This window comes from Lates calcarifer, linkage group LG18 (genome assembly GCF_001640805.2).
Source record: "Lates calcarifer isolate ASB-BC8 linkage group LG18, TLL_Latcal_v3, whole genome shotgun sequence".
NCBI classification, from domain to species: Eukaryota; Metazoa; Chordata; class Actinopteri; family Centropomidae; genus Lates; species Lates calcarifer.
In genome coordinates this window covers 5006904-5028410 of record NC_066850.1, presented here as the reverse complement: position 1 = coordinate 5028410, position 21507 = coordinate 5006904, and the positions used below count along the sequence as shown (strand labels likewise).

The 21507-nt window shown below is 40.0% G+C and overlaps 1 protein-coding gene across 1 annotated transcript; it reads left to right on the top strand.

Annotated features, from left to right (window-relative positions):
- The first annotated feature begins 982 nt into the window (after positions 1–982).
- kiaa0930 lies at positions 983–21439 on the top strand. Its single transcript, XM_018686971.2, is given in 11 exon segments — positions 983–1443; positions 9960–10108; positions 12644–12748; positions 12834–12911; positions 13045–13146; positions 14534–14551; positions 14553–14675; positions 14806–14994; positions 16682–16841; positions 17873–18028; positions 18760–21439. Coding segments are annotated over 11 exon segments (1266 nt in total). The 5' UTR covers positions 983–1298; the 3' UTR covers positions 18801–21439.
- The last annotated feature ends 68 nt before the right edge of the window (positions 21440–21507 follow it).

The following is a 21507-nucleotide window of genomic DNA, read 5'->3' as shown; positions in this document are numbered from 1 at the left end:
TTCGGTGACGTTTCAATGCCTTTACCATAAAGGCTGAAATACGGGGGCATTCTAATTTTAGTGTCGGCTGGTTTGACCAAGGAGAAGCAAACGGTGGTTGGCTTGACCGGAGTTGAGGTTTCAGATTCAAAAGTAGATAAAAACAAAAGCACTGACGCTGTGGCTAACAGATAGTTTGGTAATTAAAGGATTACAGTGGATTAACACCCCATTTAAACAGAGGAAATCAAAAATATAAAGGACGGTGTTTAATTCTAGCCTCATTAAAATATCAGTGCCTGTGTTAAACTGAATGATAATTGAGTATAATATACAAAAAACAAAAAGTTACACCTGAAAAGAAGAACATACTCATCATATGCTGAAATTATCAGACTCTAAGTCAAACTGTTACTGTTTCACAATTATTTGATACCAAGTCAGAAACTGGAGTTACAAATTCTAATTTATGGAATATGGCAATTAGATTTAACTAATGAGGTAGAAAGTTCAAATTATAAGATATTAAATGAAAGTTTTGATTCACTGACAGTATTGTCTCATGAGTATTAGTGAAAATGAAAATTCAGAATTATAATTATGATGGAAAACGTCAATACATTAACACATTAATCATTTTTAAAAATCATTAAAAAAGATTATATTCACATAATTAGCTGTTTTCATGTGTTTTTATTTATATTTTTGTAATAATTAATATTTTTCTCAACGAAAACATGATTTTTAAAATATCCAAAGTGAATTTTTCTTATGAATTAATTTGCCTAATTTTATTTACCGTCCTTGATCCTTTGATATTTTACATTTCCTGCTGAAGAATTTGATAAAAACCGAAATATAAAAAGTGAAACCGGACGTGAGGCACCAGATAAACCAGGTGACAGAGTTGTGTGTAACACTCGTGTATGTTCCGGGTCGGTGTGAGTGTGAACGGTGTTTCAGGTGCTCTGTCTCTTTAAAAGCCTCGTGTTGTTACAGGAAGTGTGAGGGGTGTTTCCAGCTGATCAACAGAACAAGGACCAGAAGAGTCGCCTCCCCCCCAGCCCTCCCCAACCAGCAGTCCGACCAGTCCGCTCCGTCCTCCGGCACCACAGCGGAGCTCCACCGGTACCGACCCCCCGGCGGCTCCGCTCCGCCGCACTAAGGCTCTAACCCGGGGATTAATCAGTGGAAGAGGCAGGGGGGGAACCTCGGCCCTCCCCGCTCTCTCCTCCCAGCTCCTCCTCAGTTGTCGCTGCCGTGAACCGGTGCCGTCGGTAGCTGTTAGCCCGGACTGTCATGATCCCAGCGGCGCGGAGATGGCGTCCTTCCCCGGTTTGTGTAAGGCTGTCGGGCCCGCGGAGGAGGAGAACGGAGAGCGGGACGATTCTCTGCAGCAGATGCTGAAGGCCATCGCCGATGAGAGGAACCGTCTCAACGTCCGACAGGAGATCAGCGGGCTGGGTGAGTGGATCCGGCTTCTGTGTGTTTACTGTGGGCCTGGGAGTCCGGGATCAGGGGAGGAGGGCTACCGGGTCCATCCAGGTTTATATCTGTTATTTAACTGATGTTTATCGACCTTAAACAGCCTGTTTAATCTTTATATATCAGAACAGACAGTTAAATGTTGGGGTCTGGGACAAGACTGGTTCTCTAGGCTGGATCACCAAGACTACCAGAGTCCCCAAGTCCCCTTTATATCAGCTGGTTTATGAGCAGGAATTAGTGAAGAGGGGCCCTTCATGACTTGGTGTACAGGGCCAGTATCAAAGTTATTATTATTTAAATGTATATATTTCTAATTACAGAGCGTTATAACCAGGAATTATTGATTCAGCATTTTTAGTGGACTGTTTGTTTATTAGTCTTGATGATTTATTTTTATCAACTGATCATTTTGGGTGCAAAATTTGAGTGAAACTTCAACAAAAAGTCAAGATAACGTCTTCAAACTAAGTCACAAACTCATTGATATTCACTTTGTTTTCATAGTTAGAGGGAAATAAACAGAAATTCACATTTTAGAAGCAGCAACTTTTGAACTTTTGCCATTTTAATTAATTAAAAAAAGACCTGAGGCAAGGTATCATTGATCCAGAACTAATTATTAGTATTGATGATTTATTTTTATTAATTAGTCTTTTCAGGGTGTCAAATTTTAGAATATAGTAAAATAAAAGTCAAGGTAACGTTTTCAAATGTTGAGATATTCACTATATTATCATAGTTTAAACAAAAATCACATTTTAGAAGCAGCAACTTATGAGTTTTGTCATTTTAATTTAAAAAAAGAGACTTAAATGATTAATCCATCCATCATTTATCTGTACTGCTCATCCTTTAAGGATCACCTGGACAGATCACCAGTCTGTCACAGAGTTTAAACAATTAATCGATAATCTAAATGAACTGAGTCTTGATAGATTTAATCCTTTCAGCCCTAGAGTTCTGGTTGGTTTCTGGGTGCCCAGGGGGGTCAGCAGGGGCCTGACAACAAATGTTTGCCCCGCTGCTCCTCAGGAGGTCAATGTGGACGTGGTTAATTAAGAATATAATGAGGTTAAGGTCGCACCTGATGATGGATCAACTTCCTGTTAACCTCCACTGTATGTGTCAGTTTCAGTATTTCTCCAGAAACCAACCAGAGCTGCAACGATTAGTTGATTAATCAACTGACAGAAAATTCATTTGTTAACTGATCGATCATTTAAGCAAAATAAATATCTTAACTTTGGCTTCGGGTAATAATAAGCCACTTCATTCACTGAACAATCAATAGATTATCGCTGTCAGTTCCTTGGCTTCTGAAGCAGGAAGTGCTGTGGCTGAAACAAACACACCAAACTCCATTTAAAATTCTTGATATTTCCGTCTGTTCCCTGGCTGAACACAGGTTTATAATGACTTCTGAGTCTTTTTAACTGATCTACAGTTCAGCATCACTCGTGAACTTGCTGGGTCTGATTCCTGCAGTTTAAGCTGCTGACTATCACTCAGTTAGAAGGAGATCGTACCTGAAAAACCAAAGTCACACAGGGCAACAACAGGTGTATAAGTCCAGCCTCTCTCAGGTGTGAAAGTTGTTATTGATCATTGTGAAGACCCGCCCAGCTCCAGCTCTGCAGTTAAACCTCCTGCAGACTCTCTCCTCTCCCTGATGGGTTTTCTCCTCACTGTGTGTTTCTGTGTGTGTGTGTAGCCCATGGACGTCTGGTCTGCAGATACGATCAGATCCCTGCAGACCGTCCTGCTGCTTGTTTTCTTGGGTCGTTTGTTCTGATGGAGAAATCAATAGAGCTCTGTTCACAGCCCATGACTTCATCACAGCACACGGAGCCTCTGTTTGCTGCTGAACTACTGCTGCTCTGCTGCTGTCACTGACACACAGGGAGCGACCTGGGATTCAGATACAAGGTTCAGTCTGTTATTAAGAAAAAAAAAAAAGCCAAATATTCTCTGACTCTAGCTTCTCCAGTGTGAATATTTCTGTCTCTCTCTGTTTTTATAACCTCATCAGCTGAACATCTTTGGGTTTAGGATTGTTGGTCAGACAAAACGAGACATTTGAAGTTGTATTCTTGGACTCCGTGACCTTAGTGATTGACATTTTTCACTATTTTCACTAAAAATAATCTTTAGTTTCAGCCCTAAAATGAATGTAAATGATATTCCCCGCTTCACTCGCTAACCTACGGCAGTAATTCTGCGGAGGACGATTGTCCAGTTTGAATTAACAGATTTTAATTAGAATTTAATTAAAGTAATGTGCTGTTAACTGAATTACTTGTATGCAGAATTTAGCAGGAAACCCTGTTGATTTGTAAAAACACAGAGCTGCTTCTCTGGTTCATCTGTAATTAGATGTATGAACAATAACATTTTAAATTAACCTGTTTTTGAATGTAGTTTGGTTTGGTTTTAGAGGAAAAGGAGAAGTTACTGTTTTTTAATTAAATGATGGGTGAATTGAAAAGATGTTTTCCCAGGTGTAGCTGGATTGTTAAAATCTGAAATTCAGGTTTGTTCTGTTCATGCACAGCATCTTCAACAACACTTAATTAACAGAAATAAAAATAAGAGAAGCAGGTAGAGTTATAAACAGAACAGATGATGACAGTGACAACAGTAGAGGTTCAGTTAAAGCAGCGTGTGAGGTGTTTCAGGTGTTTTATGTTGTGGTGAGTCTACAGACAGAAACCCAGCAACTTTGCTTCATAGCTGTAGGTTCGCTGACCTTTCTGTTTTTGTGCCTCGGCTCTGACGGGAGCTGGTGGTTCTTTATTTTATTCAGAGTCTGTAGTCCGTGTCCTTGGATGGTCCTCTACAGGCTGCTGAGTGTGACTCAGGTCTGAGTCTGACAGTTAGCCTCAACAGTGACTCAGGTCTTTACTCAACTGGACTCTTTATTTTGGTAGTTTTATCTGTTATTTCTATCAGTGATCAATCACATGAAGCTGACAGGTAACGACCAGGCTCAGTGTGAGACAGAAGAATTGATCCCATGTGTAGAAGTATAAACCAGGCTTTAGCTGCAGGTAATTCCCCTCTTGCATTAAGTTCTTTATGAGGCTTTTATCAGGGAGCAGCTTTTTTTTGTTTGCGTCACCTCATATGATTTTAAACTCAGAGAACTGAGTTTATTTCTGTAGACTATTCCTGTGATCTGCAGAGCTCTGTGGGACCTTTTCAGAAACCAGAAACAGCAGAGTTCAGTCAGACGAGACACAGAGATGAACATCAATGATTCAGGTTTAATTACCTCCTAACACACAAGTGAAATACAGCTCTGCTGCTATAAATACACCGACATCAGTCCACTCAGTCGGTCGGTTCACCTGCAGAGAGTAGATGCAGATCGATCAATAGATTCATCTGCTGAGTCCTGCTCTTCATAAACTCTGTGACGTGACTGAGTGCAGTGTTACTGTACAGTAAAAATAGCTGATCTGTCTGTGACTCACTCTGACAGACACAAACTATTACAAATCCTGCTGAATATTTAATGTAGCCGCTGAGGCTGAGCTGAGCAGAAAACTACAGTCATGTCTGAGTCAGTGAAACGTTTCATTTCCAATGTTTTGCATGTGATTCTGTTCAGTTTATTCTGAGAGTAGAGTCTATATGCACATATGTGTTTGTGTATACGACTGCAGGACTTCACAGGCAGAAGGAGATCACAGCAGGAGGCCTCCCATCTGTTTACATTGTGCAGTCTGTTTGTAGATAACATTAATGTGGTCACACTGTAAAGGTGCTCCGTCCTGATAAAACTATTTGTAACAGAAAAAAAAAAAAAAAACGGTGACAGTAAATATCACTGCTGGGCATGATGGGAGATTTTGAGCAAAGAAAGTATGAAAATTAAATTTATCAGAGAAAATAAAAGACTTTATTTGACTTTATTCTCATTGACACCCAGTGTTGGACACTAAACTTGTACTTTAGTTTTTCTACTCACTACTTCAGCTACAGTGCAGGTCCATCAACATTAGAGCTGAATCAGATGATTAATAAATCAGTTGATTGACAATCATTTTTATAATCGATTAATCATTGCAGGCCAAATATTCTCTGGTTCTTGCTTTACAAATGAGACGATTTTATGTTTTTCAGTGTTTTCTATCACAATAAACAGAATATCTTCTGTTTTTGGGAAATTAAATTAGTCACTTAATAAAAAAAAGAAGAAAATGTGTTTGTTGCAACAGGTTTTAAATGTTAAGTATATGTGTGTGGAAATGTTATGTTTTATTGATGGTAGGTCAGTGATCAGAAAGTTAAAGACAAAGCTGGGGACCTGAGACTGAGCTCTGAGTCAGGTCTTTGGGTTTGAGTTTGTTTGAAAACCTCTGGTCTGAAGCGAAAGAATAAAAAATGCAGCGTGATGGAAGAAGAAACTAATGCAGATTTAAATGACTGGCACCGTGAGAGTGAATGACTAAATCTGGATTAGTCTGTGCTGCCATGATGAAACCAGTTGTAGAGTCCTGCAGGGAGACTCTGATCCATGTGACGTCTTCAGGATAAATCCTTTCATCCAAAATGCAGCGTGTCATCAGTTCAGCACTTTTTGTCTCAGAGAACGTGAAGATCTCATTCAGTCATTCATTCATTCATTCAGGGTGAACACATGACAGAAAGTCACATGGATTACAGTCACGTGAAAGCACCAGGAATCTTCTCTTTTCATGGCAGTTTATCTGTGAAGGACGACAAATTAGAATAATAAACACAGATATAGAACACAATAACAAGAAAAGTAATTCTGCACTTTTAAAAGCAAAAAAATATTGACCCAGTCATTATAAAACTACAAGTACTAGTTTTATTGACATTTATCTTCAAATGGAAATGCTGAAGCTTCATAGAAACAAGGCATCATTTTTAATCTCTGTCTTGAGACATACGAAAACTGGAGGCTCAGGGGTCCTTCGTGGAGGTTCTAGTGGTTGTTCAAAAGGTCAATGAAGTTCTAGTGGTCTTTTTAGGTAGTTCTTTTGGTCTTGAGGGTTCTTTAAGTCATTAAGAGGGTTCAAGAATCCTGTAGGTTGTTCAGGAGATACTAGAGATGCTGTGGTTCTTGTGGTTGGTTCTTGTAGTCACTGATGAGACAGTTGGGATCGTGTTAGTGGTTTTACTTCTTTATGTTGGTGTTTGCTTTTATTTCTTTCTCAACTTGTGCTGAGACATACAAAAGTTGGAGGTTCAGGGATCCTTTGAGAGGTTTTAGTGGTTCTAGTAGCCAATGACGAGGTTCTAGAGGTCTTGCATCTGGGTCTTTTGGTCATTCAGTATGTCCTAGATGTCCCTTAGATGGTTCTTGAAGTCATTAAGATGGTTTAAGGATCCTTTAGATTGTATTGACAGGAGATATCAGAGATCCTGTGGTTCATTGAGGAAACTGTAGGGATCCTGTTGTGGTTTTAGTTCTTTATGTTGGTGTTTGCTTTAATTTGTATAAGTGTTGCCTGGAAATGAGTCTGAATTTTGCGGATTTGTAATAATCAGACTCATGAATTTGGAGTTTAAACCTTTAACCTCGGAGGCTCAGTCTCCACTGAGAGTTTCTCTTTTTCTATCCATCCACCAGTCTATCCACCTATCCCTTTGTTTGTCATTTCATCCAGGTCACTGGAGCTTTGACAGAGCATCACTGTGCTCCCACCACATATTACATAACTGTCATAAAAAATACAACAGGCCGAACATGGCTCATGATATTTCTTCCCAGTGCCAGCAGAGATAGATTTTGGTCCATTCGGCTCACTTTCATCAGATGATGAGTGATAGTGCACCGGGCTTCATAACACAGTTGATGTATTTTTAAAATGGGATATGCAGCTATAAATAGAGCAGGACTTTTAGCAACGTCTCTGAGGCTGCTGCAGAACTGTGTTCTGCTTCACTCTGGGATAACATAAACACTCAGAGATGTGCGGGAGAAGCCAAAATAAGATGGTTCACACCTTTTTAAGTGAAATATTCAAGGCCAAAATAAAACCACAGACAATAAGGAGAGAGTGTCTCGAAGGTTTAACAAAGGTAACAGCAATTCCTGGCTGCTACATAGAGGTTCTAGCAGTCAGTGAGGAGGTTGTAGACATGCTTTAGGTTGTTTTTGTGGGAACTGAGGAGGTTCTAGAGGTTCTTAAGTGGTTTCTAGTGATTATTAAGGAGGTTTTAGGGTCTTTTAGATGGTTCTGGTGGTCATTAATGAGTTTCTAGAGGTGTTTTATAGGTGGTTTGGAGTTGGGAGGTTCTAGGAGTCACCCAGGAGATTGTTGGAGTCCTGGACGTGATTCTAATGGTTGCTGTGGAGGTTCGAGTAGTTTTTTAGCTTGTTCTAGTTTGCAGTTTGTAGTTTAGGTTGGTTTGTTGTCTTGTGGAAGTTTCTAGTAGTCACTGATGAGGTTTTGAGGACCGTCTAGGTGGTTCTTTTGGTCATTGAAGAGGTTCTAGTAGTTCTTTAGCTCATTCTAGTTTTGTCATTTAGGTTCTAGTAGTCAGGTGATTCTGATGCTCACTTTGGAGGTTATAGTAGTTCTTTAACACGTTCTAGTTTGTTATTGTAGTTTAGACTGTTTTGTTGTCTTATAGATGGTTTTAGTGGTTATCACCAAGGTCTAGAGATCCTTTAAGGTGATTTGGAAGAACGCTGTTTATCCCTCCAGTAGAGTTCCACTGACTTGGAGAACCTTTGCCTGTTGCAGTAACTGTAATAATAACAGTAACTATTGAAATTACCCTGTGCGGAGATGCGTGGGAGTGAGTGAGGTTCTAAGTCAAGTCAGTTTTATTTCTATAGCCCCAAAATCAGTAATCAGAATTTCCTCCACAATCTTTATGATCTGCACAGAACACCTTCTATCTGTTCAGATAAAAAAAACTCTTTCTGGCCAGTGCAGTGTTTCCTGTTTCTGTTTAGATCTGATGCTCAGTGACGGCTGCAGCTTCCTGGAAGCTTCACCTCTTCACTTTGCCAGCAGGTCTTGTTCACTGACTCACCTCTGTCCGAGAAGAAAATCTTTCATGCCAGGTCTGACTGGATGGAGGCCAGGGGTCGTTTCCTCTCTACAACAAGAAGCTGTGGTTGGCTGTCGGCCTGAACAGAAAGATGTTGTATTGAGTGAAATGTGAACAGCTTCACTGCAGCAAATGAACAAGGTGTTCACACTGCTGATTAATGTGCTTGTTTAAGGGAAAATCTCCATTTTCAGTGGAGTCGTTATAATCTGAAAGGTTCATCCTCTGGAGGGCAGGAATATTTTCAGAACACAAGTAGAAAAAGTTTTATTTTTTAGTCAAACCTTGTCAGAAATATTTGTACGCTGATTCTGTAAAATACAGGATGACCTTCTGTTGAAGCTCAGGTTTTTCCACAATTAAATTAAAGCTTGAGCCGATCAAAGAAAACGAGGTTAATCCCCACAGTCTCACATTAGGTTAATCTAATTCATTTAGTCTGTGAAATTAAATGAAATGCCAATATGCAGTGTTTTCCTTCTGTTCCTCTTTATTCATCTTGTCATAGAATAACTTTACCCTCAGTAAACCAGAGTATAAATTCCTCTGATTTAGCTGTTTTCCTTCTTTATGCTTGTCATGTCTTGTCATGCTGAGCTCCTGTCGGCAGGTCTGATAAAATAGTTAAGTCTGACAAAGTCAATTAATCCTGACGCTGTGCAGCTAATCCTCACGCAGGTTAATAAGTCTGGATGAAGCTTTGTGAAGTTTGTGGCTGTGAACGCCACGTACGTACAGTCTGAACCACATTCAGAGGAGATGAAAACTGCTGTACATCTAAACACCTGCTGATTTAAAGCTTCAGATCATTCCTGTGTTTGTGAGACAGCAGCTCAGTTGGTGAGTTTAACGTCAGAGGAAGTGAAGCTCTGAAAACGACGTGTGGGTTTGATGCATTTCGATCCTGCAGCATCTCCTCCTGTGGTCAGACTTTAATATCACACTTTATTATTCCATTATTCTGCCTTGGCTTACCTTCACATCTACAGTCATTCCCCTTTACGGCCAATAAAGCGGCTCATACATTATTCACGCGCCGCTGGATGGTTACACTCTCTCATTTTATCACGCTTTTATTTTGAAAAATGATCAAACAACCAAAACACATCAGGCTATAAAAACACTGAGCTGCAGCCAGATCGATGCGTCGACCACCTGCCCTCTATCACCCCGGGGTGCTACTGTTACCTTTTTACAGGCCGAGACACCTGCCTGCCGCCTGGTAACTGTTGCCAGGCAACCGGGCAGAGGATGACACGGCACTAAGTTAAACTTCCTGTTAGAGCAGCTGCTTTCCTCAGGCCTACAGAGCAGGGAAAAACAAATAAACAAAGTTTAAAAAAACAAGTTCTGATTTTAACATAATGGACTTGTCGTTCCTCCTGTAAATATGACATTTCACGGTTTGTTTGCGTTTAAAATGATGCATAAAACTGTGTATTTATCTCTTCTCACAGGTTGTTTTAAGGATGACCGCATCGTGTTCTGGACCTGGATGTTCTCCACATACTTCATGGAGAAGTGGGCTCCTCGACAGGACGACATGTTGTTCTACGTCCGCAGGAAGCTCTCCTACGTCAGCGCAGACAACACCGAGGGCAAGAAGGTGACCAGATGTGATTTATTTACAGATTTATGGAAAACCCAAAACAGATTTCCAAAATTAAATTTGCCTAAAATAAAACAAATCTGAAAACTGTTTGAGAAGCTCTGATGTTTCTGACTCATAAAACAAGCTTCTGGTTTAACCACTCAGAGACATTATTATCATAGATGTATTATAACTTTCTGGAACTGAAGACAAACTGTTCTGTTAGAGATAAACAAGGATCCATCCTCTGCAGTTTCCTGTGAATACTAGATTCAAGTCTCAGGGCCTCACAGTTTTAACCAGCTCCAGCTTTCGCTCCATCCATCTGTATTTTCTAATTCTGCTCCCAACAGGCTCTGAAATAAATCTGAAGTCTCCATGTCAGACGTCACAAAACTCCTCCAGAGCCACAGGATACGAGTATATTTACCGATCTAAAGAAAGTCTGGACTCAGATCAGCAGTTTGAGGAGTGAACAGCAGCAGTTATTGTTCTTCTCTGTCATGTTGAAGAGAGACGAGACAAAGGCCAAACATAATAACTCGACTGAGACAAATGGCACCGACAGCCACCGTCAATTTTCCCATCAGCCTCAGCTCACAGCTGTTTGTCAGAATCCAACTTTATTCAGTCTGAACAGAAATGAAAATAAATTTTATTCACACTGACTTCTACTAAAGCAGGACATCTGCAGAGCAATGAACTAACCATAAAATCCATTATTTAAAAAGCTCATATATTTCAGCATAAATATAGTGATTAAAAAGAGACAAATAATTTTACAAAAAATGAGACAATAAAGAGATATGAAATGAATAAAAGAGAGAGTGAGTGAAAGAAAGAAATCTAAATGTCAGAATGTCAAATTTAACTTTAAAACTTTAACTTTTAAAAGTATAAAAGAATGAATAAATGTTTGATATAAGAGTACTTCTACACAGAGTTGATGTCTGATGAAGGTCTGGCTCTGCTCCTCCTCCTCCTCCTCATCTTCTTCTCTTTTATAATTAATTACTGAGCAGCACAGACTCCGTCTGCCCTTTGTAGTTTGTCCTACATCCCTCTCCGTCTCTGGTTGCCATGGTTACACATGGTTAACAGCTTGCAATCATCATCATCGTCATCATGGTGTCTGACTGTGTTGTTGTAGTCTGGTGAGGACAAAGTTGTGTCTCGTTGTGTCCTCTTCTTCTGTGGTGGTTTAATGGCAGCGACTTGAGTTTTTATTATACAAGTTCTGTTATTTTCCTGGAAACTTTCCTCATAATTTTCCAAAAATGAGCTGTAAATAAACTGTTATTAATCATCATCACAGCGTTAGTTACTACAGTTATTAAGAAGCTGCTCATTATATTTATTATTGATTGTTATGATTGTTATTGTGTCGTTGGTAAGAGAAAAATAATTCATCACCTGTCATGAATTTATCCAGAATTACATTAAGTTACCAAACCACAAATGACAACTATCAATAAATCTAATGTGAACATCAGGATTATTTTTATTATTACTATTGCACAGAAATGTCAAGTACACAATAATAACTTAATTTTCATACAGAATCTTAAGCTTAAAGAAAACAATAAACAAACAATCAAATTTTATAAACCTGAGTTAAAAATATATATATATTCCAACAGAAAGTTCTCAGGATTATCTCAACAACAAGCAAAATATCATTTTCGTGTAGATTAGATTTGAAATGTTTTGTCTTCATCTCCTTCTTTTATTAACTGCGTCAGCACTTATTTTGACAAACATCAGCTGAATGTTAAACAGTGTAAAGACGGACAGAGCAGGGATGAAGGAAGTGCAACCGTCCAAACCGCCGCCGCTGCTGCCGCCTCCGTTCACTTCCTCTCTGGGAAAAAATAAAAAAATTAAAATAAACATCATGTGACTCAGTGAGCTCTGAGTGTGAGGACAGGAAATCAGAGAATTTCTTCTTTTGTTTGTTTCTGATCATCGATCGAGGGGGGTGGGGATTTCCCCTCGCAGCGTAACCATGACAACCACCCCCCATCCCTTCCCTGTGCTGCTCTAGATGGTTTGTGAGCGATATGAGTCCTGACACACGGGGAGAGAAGACGTATCTCCCCACAGCCCGGCTGACATTAACCTCCATCAGCTCCGTTTAAAGCGAGGCTTGTCAACAAACTGCAGAAATAAACAAACAAACAAACAAAGAAGAAAATCACCTGTCTGCACGAGGTTAAAAAACATCTGTAGATTCCTCTGTACCTGAGATCACGGAGGAGTCTCTCCCCTCCTTCCTCTGATGTCTACCTGTAGTGACAGGTGGTCTCCAGAGTCCTGGTTCCTCTACACCTGAACTGAGTCTGACCCGCTCACGTACATGGTCTTTTCCTAAGGCGACATCAGCTGCTGTTTGTTCTGCAGTAGCTTTTATTGGCTCTGAGTTTTTGTATTTCCCCCAAGCACTCAACGAGCGCTTTATTAGGAACACCTGTTCACCTCCTCGTTCATGCAGCCATCCAATCAGCAGCAGTGCAGCACATTAAACATCAGAAACTGTGGACTGTGTTTCAGGTGGAGGTGGAGGTCTACAGGAGGGACTCGAAGAAGCTGCCCGGCCTCGGTGACCCTGACATCGACTGGGAGGAGAGCGTCTACCTGAACCTCATCCTGCAGAAGGTGAGGATGATGCTGTACACTCAGTTTAACACCTGTGTTTGTTAACTTCCTCTCCTGATTACCTGACACCTCCTCTCTCCTCCAGCTGGACTACGTGGTGACATGCGCCGTCTGCACACGCTCAGACGCAGGAGACATCCACATCCACAAGAAGAAGTGTCAGGTCAGAGACTGCAGCAGCTGAAACTGTCGCTGTGATTAAAGCAGAGCTGAGCTCCAATCAGCTCCCTCCAGGCCTCATTTATCACAGCAGAGTTTAATGAAACTGCTGATCTTTTTGTCTCCTCCTCTGACAGGAAGTGTTCGCGTCGCCCAGTAAACACGCCATGGACAGCAAAGGAGAGGAGTCCAAGATGAGCTACCCCAACATCTTCTTCATGATCGACAACTTTGAGGAGGTAACGAAACACAATACTGAACGAGGCAAATACGTGAGCACCGGGACAGACTGTTGGAACTAAAGAAAAGCCACATTTTAATCCTCACAGGTTTTTCAGGCAGATGTTCTTGACAAATTCACTACATCCTGCTGATGTTATAGTCGAGAAATCTGACTAAAAATGTATAAAACTTAAAACACAACACCTAAAATATGTGATGCAGTTTCCCCCTTAAATGATAATTCTGGTAATTTTGACCGTGGACCTTATTTTCCCATGTTTGTTTGTTGTAATAGATATCACTGCCAGACTCCATTGACAAAAACAGGAATTTTACTGAGCAGAACACAGAGGCTGCTGGAATACCGCTGCCTCCATCTGTTAGTTAGTTAGTGTTATTGTGTGGTACTTTTACTTCAGTAAAGTATCTGATTACTTCTTCCACCACTGAAAATCATACAATAACGCAAACAAACTAACAGATGGAGGTAGTAGTATTTTAGCAGTAGCTGTTTTCTGAGAGATAAAATTGCTGCTTTTTTCCATGGAGTCTGGTAGAGATATAGAGTGATGTTTCTGGGAAACAGACCAGAGTTATCCTTTAAAGAAAATAATAAATACTGAAGAAGAGTAGGTGACAGTGTTGTGACTCCTGTAAGAGACCAGAAATCACATCTTTTTTTGAAAAGAAACCTGCTCATGACATTTAAACAACTTGAACCAGAGGAAACTTTTACAGAGAGAATTTGTCTCTCTAAAGATTCAGTACCTAACTGAACTGTTCAGTCTTTTTCTGCAGCTGTCAAACAACAATCTGCTGCTGTGAGCAGCTCCTCCATTTCCTTTTGTGCATTGTGGGAGAAGAGTGGGAGTATATTGTCCATCAACAGCTCTCTAAAATTAAATAGTTTTCAGTCTGCTGTGTGAACACTCTACAGCCCCGAAAACCTGCGTAGAATTAGGACATAAAAGCTGAAGTGTATCCCTAAAATAATATTAATGTGGACTGATTAACAGGAAGTTCCGTAAAACGTATATGAAATATGCACCTGGTTTTCAGAATAAAAGCAGGGAATTATGTATAAGTCTGTGAAAATGCAGTATTTATGCAGCTGCACAAATGCTTTAATATGACACAATAATGAACCTACAGTGTTTCCTGGTTGGTGGTCGGGTGGAGTTGATGCTGCAGGATGTAATGAAGTGCAATTCACTCCATTTAAAAACCAGCTCCTGCACTAAGATGTTGTTTTTTAACAGGACGACTGGAGGGAAAAACACTCGATTTCTTTCCAGGGAGGAAATCAATGAGTAGTTTCTGGGGCTCGGAGGAGAGAAATCTGCTTCCTGCACAGTTCGGCTGTTTGTGTTTTTATATGTGTTGTCATGCGGTGTGTCTGTGCAGGTGTTCAGCGACATGACAGGTGGGTGAGGGGGAGATGGTTTGTGTGGAGCTGGTGGCGAGCGACAAGAGCAACACCTTCCAGGGCGTCATCTTCCAGGGCTCGATCCGCTACGAGGCTCTCAAGAAAGTCTACGACAACCGGGTGAGAAACTGAAACCAGAGACTAGGAATCAGTAAAAAGCCTGGATCTGTCAGGATCAGAAAACATGACAGGATATCTCTAAACCTTTAGCTCGAGTTTAGGTGGCTTTAACCACTCATTCTTCCTGCAGGTGAGTGTAGCGGCTAAGATGGCCCAGCGGATGTCTTTTGGCTTCTACAAGTACAACAACATGGAGTTTGTGAGGATGAAGGGTCCACAGGGCAAAGGTCATGCAGAGATGGCCGTCAGCCGGGTCCCCACGGGTGACACCTCCCCCTGTGGCACCGAGGAGGACCAGGTGTCACCCATGCACGAGAGGGTGAGGACAAAAAAACACACAAACCATGTACATCACATCTGAAGCCGTGATAAAAAGTCATCTCAGAACTCCACAGAGCAGGAACTCCAAACTTCCTATTTACAGGTTGAGGCGTTTTTTTTCCTCAGTGAACCAACGAGGAGTTTGTTTTCACTTCCTCCCGTCTATGGTTTTCTCTGCTGCGAGAAACTGAACTGAAAAAACCCCAGAAACTAACAGAGTCGAGTGTGAAGCAGCACAAAGACTGAGACAGAGAGCTCTATGTACAAAGAGATGAAATCAGGTCATGATGAATAATAAATGCTGCTGGACTGGATTATGCATCATTTAAAAGTCTGTCCTCCAGATGTGTCTCACAGTCGTCTGATCAGAGTTCTGGAGGAAATCACCCTTTGATTGTTGATCTCAACATCTGGGCCTGTGGCAGCTGATCGTTAAAAAGACTAGAGCTGAAACGATCAGTCCGATATTATTATTAATTATGTTATAATCTGACACATTTATTTTTCTTGTTTAAATTTCAGTTTTGGTGCACTACAAGTCCTGCAGCTTTGAATATGCAGTTCAATTGGGAATAGTGTTCTATGTCTTTTAGTAACGTTTTAATAACCACGATGATGTAAATCGCAAAAAATGCGAAACATTTCCAACTGATAATGAACAGGAAGTCGTCACGAAGATGATCAAACCCACCCCTCTTTGAGACCACATAATTTCGTCATACTTTCACATAAAAACATGGTTGAAACTTTAAACAGGTCACAAGACTGGAGAGTTTTTTGGGTTAAATCTCCATTTTGATAGCTACTACGGTTATGACGAAATCGCAGTTTAAGTTTTATGTTTTTTTTCTTTGTTTGTTTTTACAGTTTCAGATTTTATAATAGGTGTGTATTGCTTAGAATGTTCTGGACTAGAGTGTGTGACATCACCGACACTCTAACTGCCACTTGTGAAAAAAATTCCAGAAAATCCCATTCAAACCTCTTTTAATCCCCACAATTTCCAACGTATATAGACACTTTATATATAAAAATGTAGAGAAATTTGTCCTTTCTCATCTAGTGTGACTCCCATTGCGACATGACTCATGTATTTTTTTAATAAATCGCCTGCAAGCGCAGAGAGTGCTGACCAACAGTCCCATAGACTGCCATGTTGAACTGAGCTCTGAAGTTCTTGTTAAAAATAGAGATGGTGGGTGTTTTAAAACTGCAATGGAGCCTAAACCATAAACAGTACATACATCTATAATACATCAGTGTTTTTATTGAAGCTTTGTGGAGCTCATAGTGAAGACATTTTGTTGATAGGACTTGTACTTTTCGAGCTGTGAGGGCAATTTCGAAGGAAAGTTTTGGCTAGACAACGGCTCCTTTGAGGCCCACCACCTTTATGAGCCCCAGTCACCATAGCAACCAGTTACTCAGCAGTTTCTGGATGGAAGTGGACTAAGCTGACTCTAATTGGCTAATTAGACTAAGTCTTAGTCTCATTGAAGTCATTTTAACTGCTGACAGCTGATTATCCTGGGTACACACCAGTCAGCAGGCACATTTAAAATTTCTCCAGCAAGTTTATAAGTCTCATTTATCGGTTTGATAAATGTCCTAAAATGATGATTAACCAGCTTTCAAATGCTCATAAACTCTCTGTTTAAACATGTCTTCCTGTGTTTCCCAACCAGGTGACGTCCTTCAGCACTCCCCCGACCCCGGAGAGGAACCGTCCCTCCTTCTTCTCTCCATCTCTGAGGCGTAAGATGCCCCGAAACCGAATCGCAGAGATGAAGAAATCTCACTCCGCCAATGACAGCGAGGAGTTCTTCAGGGAGGAAGAGGACGAAGGTAAAAAAAAAAAAAAAATGCCACCAAACTGCTTAGACTGGTTTTACTGCTTTATGAGTCTGTTTCTACTTTCAGGAAATCATGACACAGGATTAAAACTCCAGGAACTTGATTTAACTAAAGAAAAGAGACATTTTAATCCTCACAGATGTTTTTCAGGCAGATGTCCAATGTCACAAAGGACAAGTTCGAGCTAAATACAAAATTCACTACATCCTGCTGGAGTTACAGTCAAGTGATCTGATTTTTTTTTAAAAAAGTACAAAACTGCAACTATGACCCTTAAAATATGTGATGACTCTGGTATTTTTGAACCTGGACATTATTTTCTCATGTGTTTGGGTGTATGATATATCACTACCAGACTCCATTGACAAAAATAGTGATTTTACAGAGCAGCAACACAGGAGCAGCTGGAATACCACTGCCCCGTCTGTTAGTTAGTTTGTGTCATTGTGTGGTACTTTTACTCAAATAAAGTATCTGAATACTTCGTCCACCACTGAAAATCTTACAGTAACACAGACTAACAGATGGAGGCAGAGGTATTCCAGCAGCTCCCGTGTTCTGAGAGATACATTTTTTTTGTCAGTGGAGTCTGGTAGTTATAGATAGTGATGTTTCTGGTTAAACAAAGAGGTTTCTCTTTATTTTTTACTTTACCTTCTTCTTTTCTTAATTAATTCCAAATAACTGACAGCAATGTAAAGTAACTAAGTACAGTATTAAGGAATATTGTTGTTTTTACTTCTGTATTTATTTTATTAATACAACTATAATCACTACATAGATTATTATAGATTATTATTTTTACAGGTTATTATCAGACTTTAATTACTTTAATGACGTGTCAGTAATTAGTATTATAGAAGAATCATTATTCAGGTTGTTCTGTGTAACGAGTACTTTTACTTTGGTACTTTAAATTTATTTTGATGCTGATACTTTTACTCATATCAGACGTAATGCTAGGTTTACTGCAGTAAAAGATCTCAGGATGATGACGATGGTGACGTACATCTGTGTTTCAGATCTCCACACAGCCACCAACCTTCGGTCCCGCTCTCTGTCGGGCACCGGTCGCTCTCTGGTCGGATCCTGGCTCAAACTGAACCGGACTGAGGATTACTTCCTGCTGTACTCACACCTGACCTACGTCACCCTGCCACTGCACCGCATCACCACAGGTCAGAGGTCAACACACACACACACACACACACACACACACACACACACACACACACACACACACACACACAGATAATCTGAATCTATATCAAAACTTTATTTACAGAGGAGGTTTCTAGTTACAGAGAGCTTTAAAACATAAAAACTGAATGAAGAGACAGAAACAGGTAAAACCACAGAGGAGAGTGAGCAGAACAGGTGGAGCAGATTTAAATAAAATCTGAGTTAATTATATGAAAAATACATTAGACTTAGGTTTCTGTTCTTTTTTTAATGTTTGTTAAAACTCTGAGTTACATCATCCATCGTCCAATCAGATCATAAGTTTCATCTTTAAACTTATCTAAAACTAACTTATTATCTAATTTACAAACTGTAAAATTGTTTAATATTTAAACATTAAATATAACATTTAGTGAAGATTTTAATGTTTTTATTTTTCCTTCTTTTTTTTAACGTCAAGTAGGAAATGTCTGTGAACTAACCATCAATGCTCAACTGTCCTGATGTTATTACAGACAGTGAACTAACCACAGATTAGCATCGCTGGCTAACCCGACTGTCCCGCTGTTACAACAGACAGTGAACTAACCCATGAGCTAAACTGTGGGTAGTTCACTGTCAGCAATAACAGTGGGGCCGTCAGTCAGCTACATTAACTGTCGTTTGACGACTGTACCTTTTAACAGCAGGTTGTGTGTGTGTGTGTGTGTGTGTGTCCGTCCGTCAGACATCCTGGAGGTGCGGCAGAAGCCCATCCTGATGACATAGCAGGGCTGGACTCCCCCTCAGAGCATCACTACCAAGTGCCTCCAGCATCAGGCCACTGAGACCAACAGCAGCGCCCCCCGGTGTCCGGACCCCAGACCGACAACCAAACACCTGCTTCAGCCGGAGGCGGTCGGAGGAGACGACCGACACACAGACGCTGTCGGAGGGACGACGACAAACAAACAAACAAACAAACAAACAAACCAGCCATTCAAGAAGTGCCTCCTCCTCCTCTTCTTCTTCTTTTCAGTTCCTGCTGTGTCAAAAGGTCGTCTCCATGGAAACGGGCCCGGCGTCAGGGTCACATGACCTCAGTGCGAACAGGCATTGGCTGAACTCTGACCAGGAAGGAAGAATGTGTGTTTGTCTCTCTGTAAATATCCTGCTGCTTTACTCACTGAGACGCCTTGAACAAAGGTTCTGCTTTTAACGACACGTCCCGTACCCGTTCGACTCGTCGTGACCTCGTGGAGTCTGTTCCTTCTTTTTCTTCTTTTTAAATATCGCCAGCGACGTGACGGGAACGAGACTCTGCGTCTGACTCGTGTTTTTGTGCGACGGGAAACAGGTCAAATCCATCTGTTCATACACATTTATACAGGGAAACCAACTGTTACTCAGTTACAAGTTACTTTACACATACTATACTTAGTTACTTAGTTATTAGCAAATGTTCAGCACAACTTGAATTTCTGTTACTACAGTTTTTCTGGGACAAAGATAAACACATTTACCAACATGTAACCAGCAAATATTCAGTGTTTTTACTTAATTAAACAACAAAAAACATGAATTTATTATTGAAATAATTATTTTCCTTTCTGATAAAATTGTAAAATTATGATTTAAATGTTTGACTTACTTATTTTCTTGTGTTTTTTAGTCACATCTAAGGAGTTTTAGGACCATAAACTGGATCTGGATCTTTAAAATCCAACAACAATAAACACACACACAGGGTCAGGGGTTAAGGGATTTGAATTAGTTGTAACAATCAACTATTTGGTGTTTTTACTTGAAAAATGACTTAAATAATGAATTAAATAATCAATTAATTATCAGAAATCTGTTTCAGTGTTAAGTTAAATGACTAATTAACAATAAAGATAATTTACTGTCTGTTAAACTGAGATGTTTTGGGCCATAAACTGGATCTGAAATGTGCACAACAACAATTATAAATTTTAAAACTCTGTAAAATCTGAGATTTTTTTTTAGTTAAAAACTTGGCAAATGAGTTGAAATGATAACAAAGCAACAGTTTTGTTATTTTTTACTAAATTAAGCAACAAAAAGTTATTTCTGTTTTATCCAGTGAAATCAGATCAAACACAAACTCCAGATGGATCTGACCACGACACATCTGTATTTTAACGAGTCCAGCTGTGTGATGATTCGTAGTCGACTTCCCTCCTGTGGCTTTTTTTCACCAAAAAGTTAAAAATAAAAAAAGACGAAAAACAAACAAACAAAAAACCATGTCACAGAAACCCAGCTCAGACTTTTTACTGCTGCGGCTTTACTTTAAAAACTGCGACTCACAAACTGGAAGTGACTTGAAAAACTGCAACGACAGTGAAGATTATGTTAAAGGGAAACTGGGACACAGTGAAAACCTGTGGGACGTTAACGGGACGAGCTGATGTTGTGGATCCAGATGTGGACAGATGTTTTTCAGTTGGTTGGTGTGTAGAGTTTTTCTCCCTCTGTGCTCCTGAAGCCTTAAACTCTGACGTCTCTTCTTTCCCCTCGCTTCATTTTCATTTCTCCTCTCAGAACCAGGATCTTTAAACCTGATCAGCTCCTCAGCTGCACACTGATACTGAACTGATCATCGATCAATCAGTCAAGTTCCCAGGATATTGATTAATCCAAATTACTTCAGTTACCTGGAGTTTTATTAATTTAGTGCAGAAAAAGCAGATTAACAGAAAACTGATACTGATGATACTGATCATTTTAAATCCTCCAGTGTTTAAATCCACACACACAACTGACAGATATTGATTATTGGATCAATCAACTGAAAGTTAGAATTAATTGTAAAATGGATTTTAAAGAGTCTGTGATCTGCTGTGAAGATTTTGGAATTTGACGAGAATCATTGATCTGATTGGAAACAGTTCAGTCTGTCGGCTGCTGTTGTTATTGATCAGATATTATCAGTGATTGATTTGCACTCAGAGACAAAGCCATCCATGATCAGTCGGTCCACAGTGTTTTTCTCCGTGTCGTATTTAAAGAGTGAAACTTTGTTTCTTTGAGTTCAGACGAGTTGATCGCTCGTCTCTTCAGTGTTATTGATAACGATGATAATGATGATGATGTAGTTTATAGTTTCTCCAGCTGAATGTATCCACGCTGATCAATAGCAGAGACTGCTTTACCTGACAAACATTTGAAATGAAGAGCAGGATGACAGTTTGCACTGTAAAACGCTTTTAGAACCTTTTTGAAACCTGTTTGTTAAAAACCTTTTTGTCGTCGCGTCACGTTGAAACGCTTTCATCACGGCTTTTGTACACACACACACAGTTACTGTGCATGTTTCAGTCCGTTCTTCTGTTGCTCAGTTTCCAAATTCTATGTAACATTTTCCTCTATTTATTTATTGAAATACACATTATCAGAAAAACTGATGCTCGCTGGGAGTTCATTTATTCATTAGATGAAGGTCATTTCTTGTCTGGTTTTGTCGCAGCTCCTC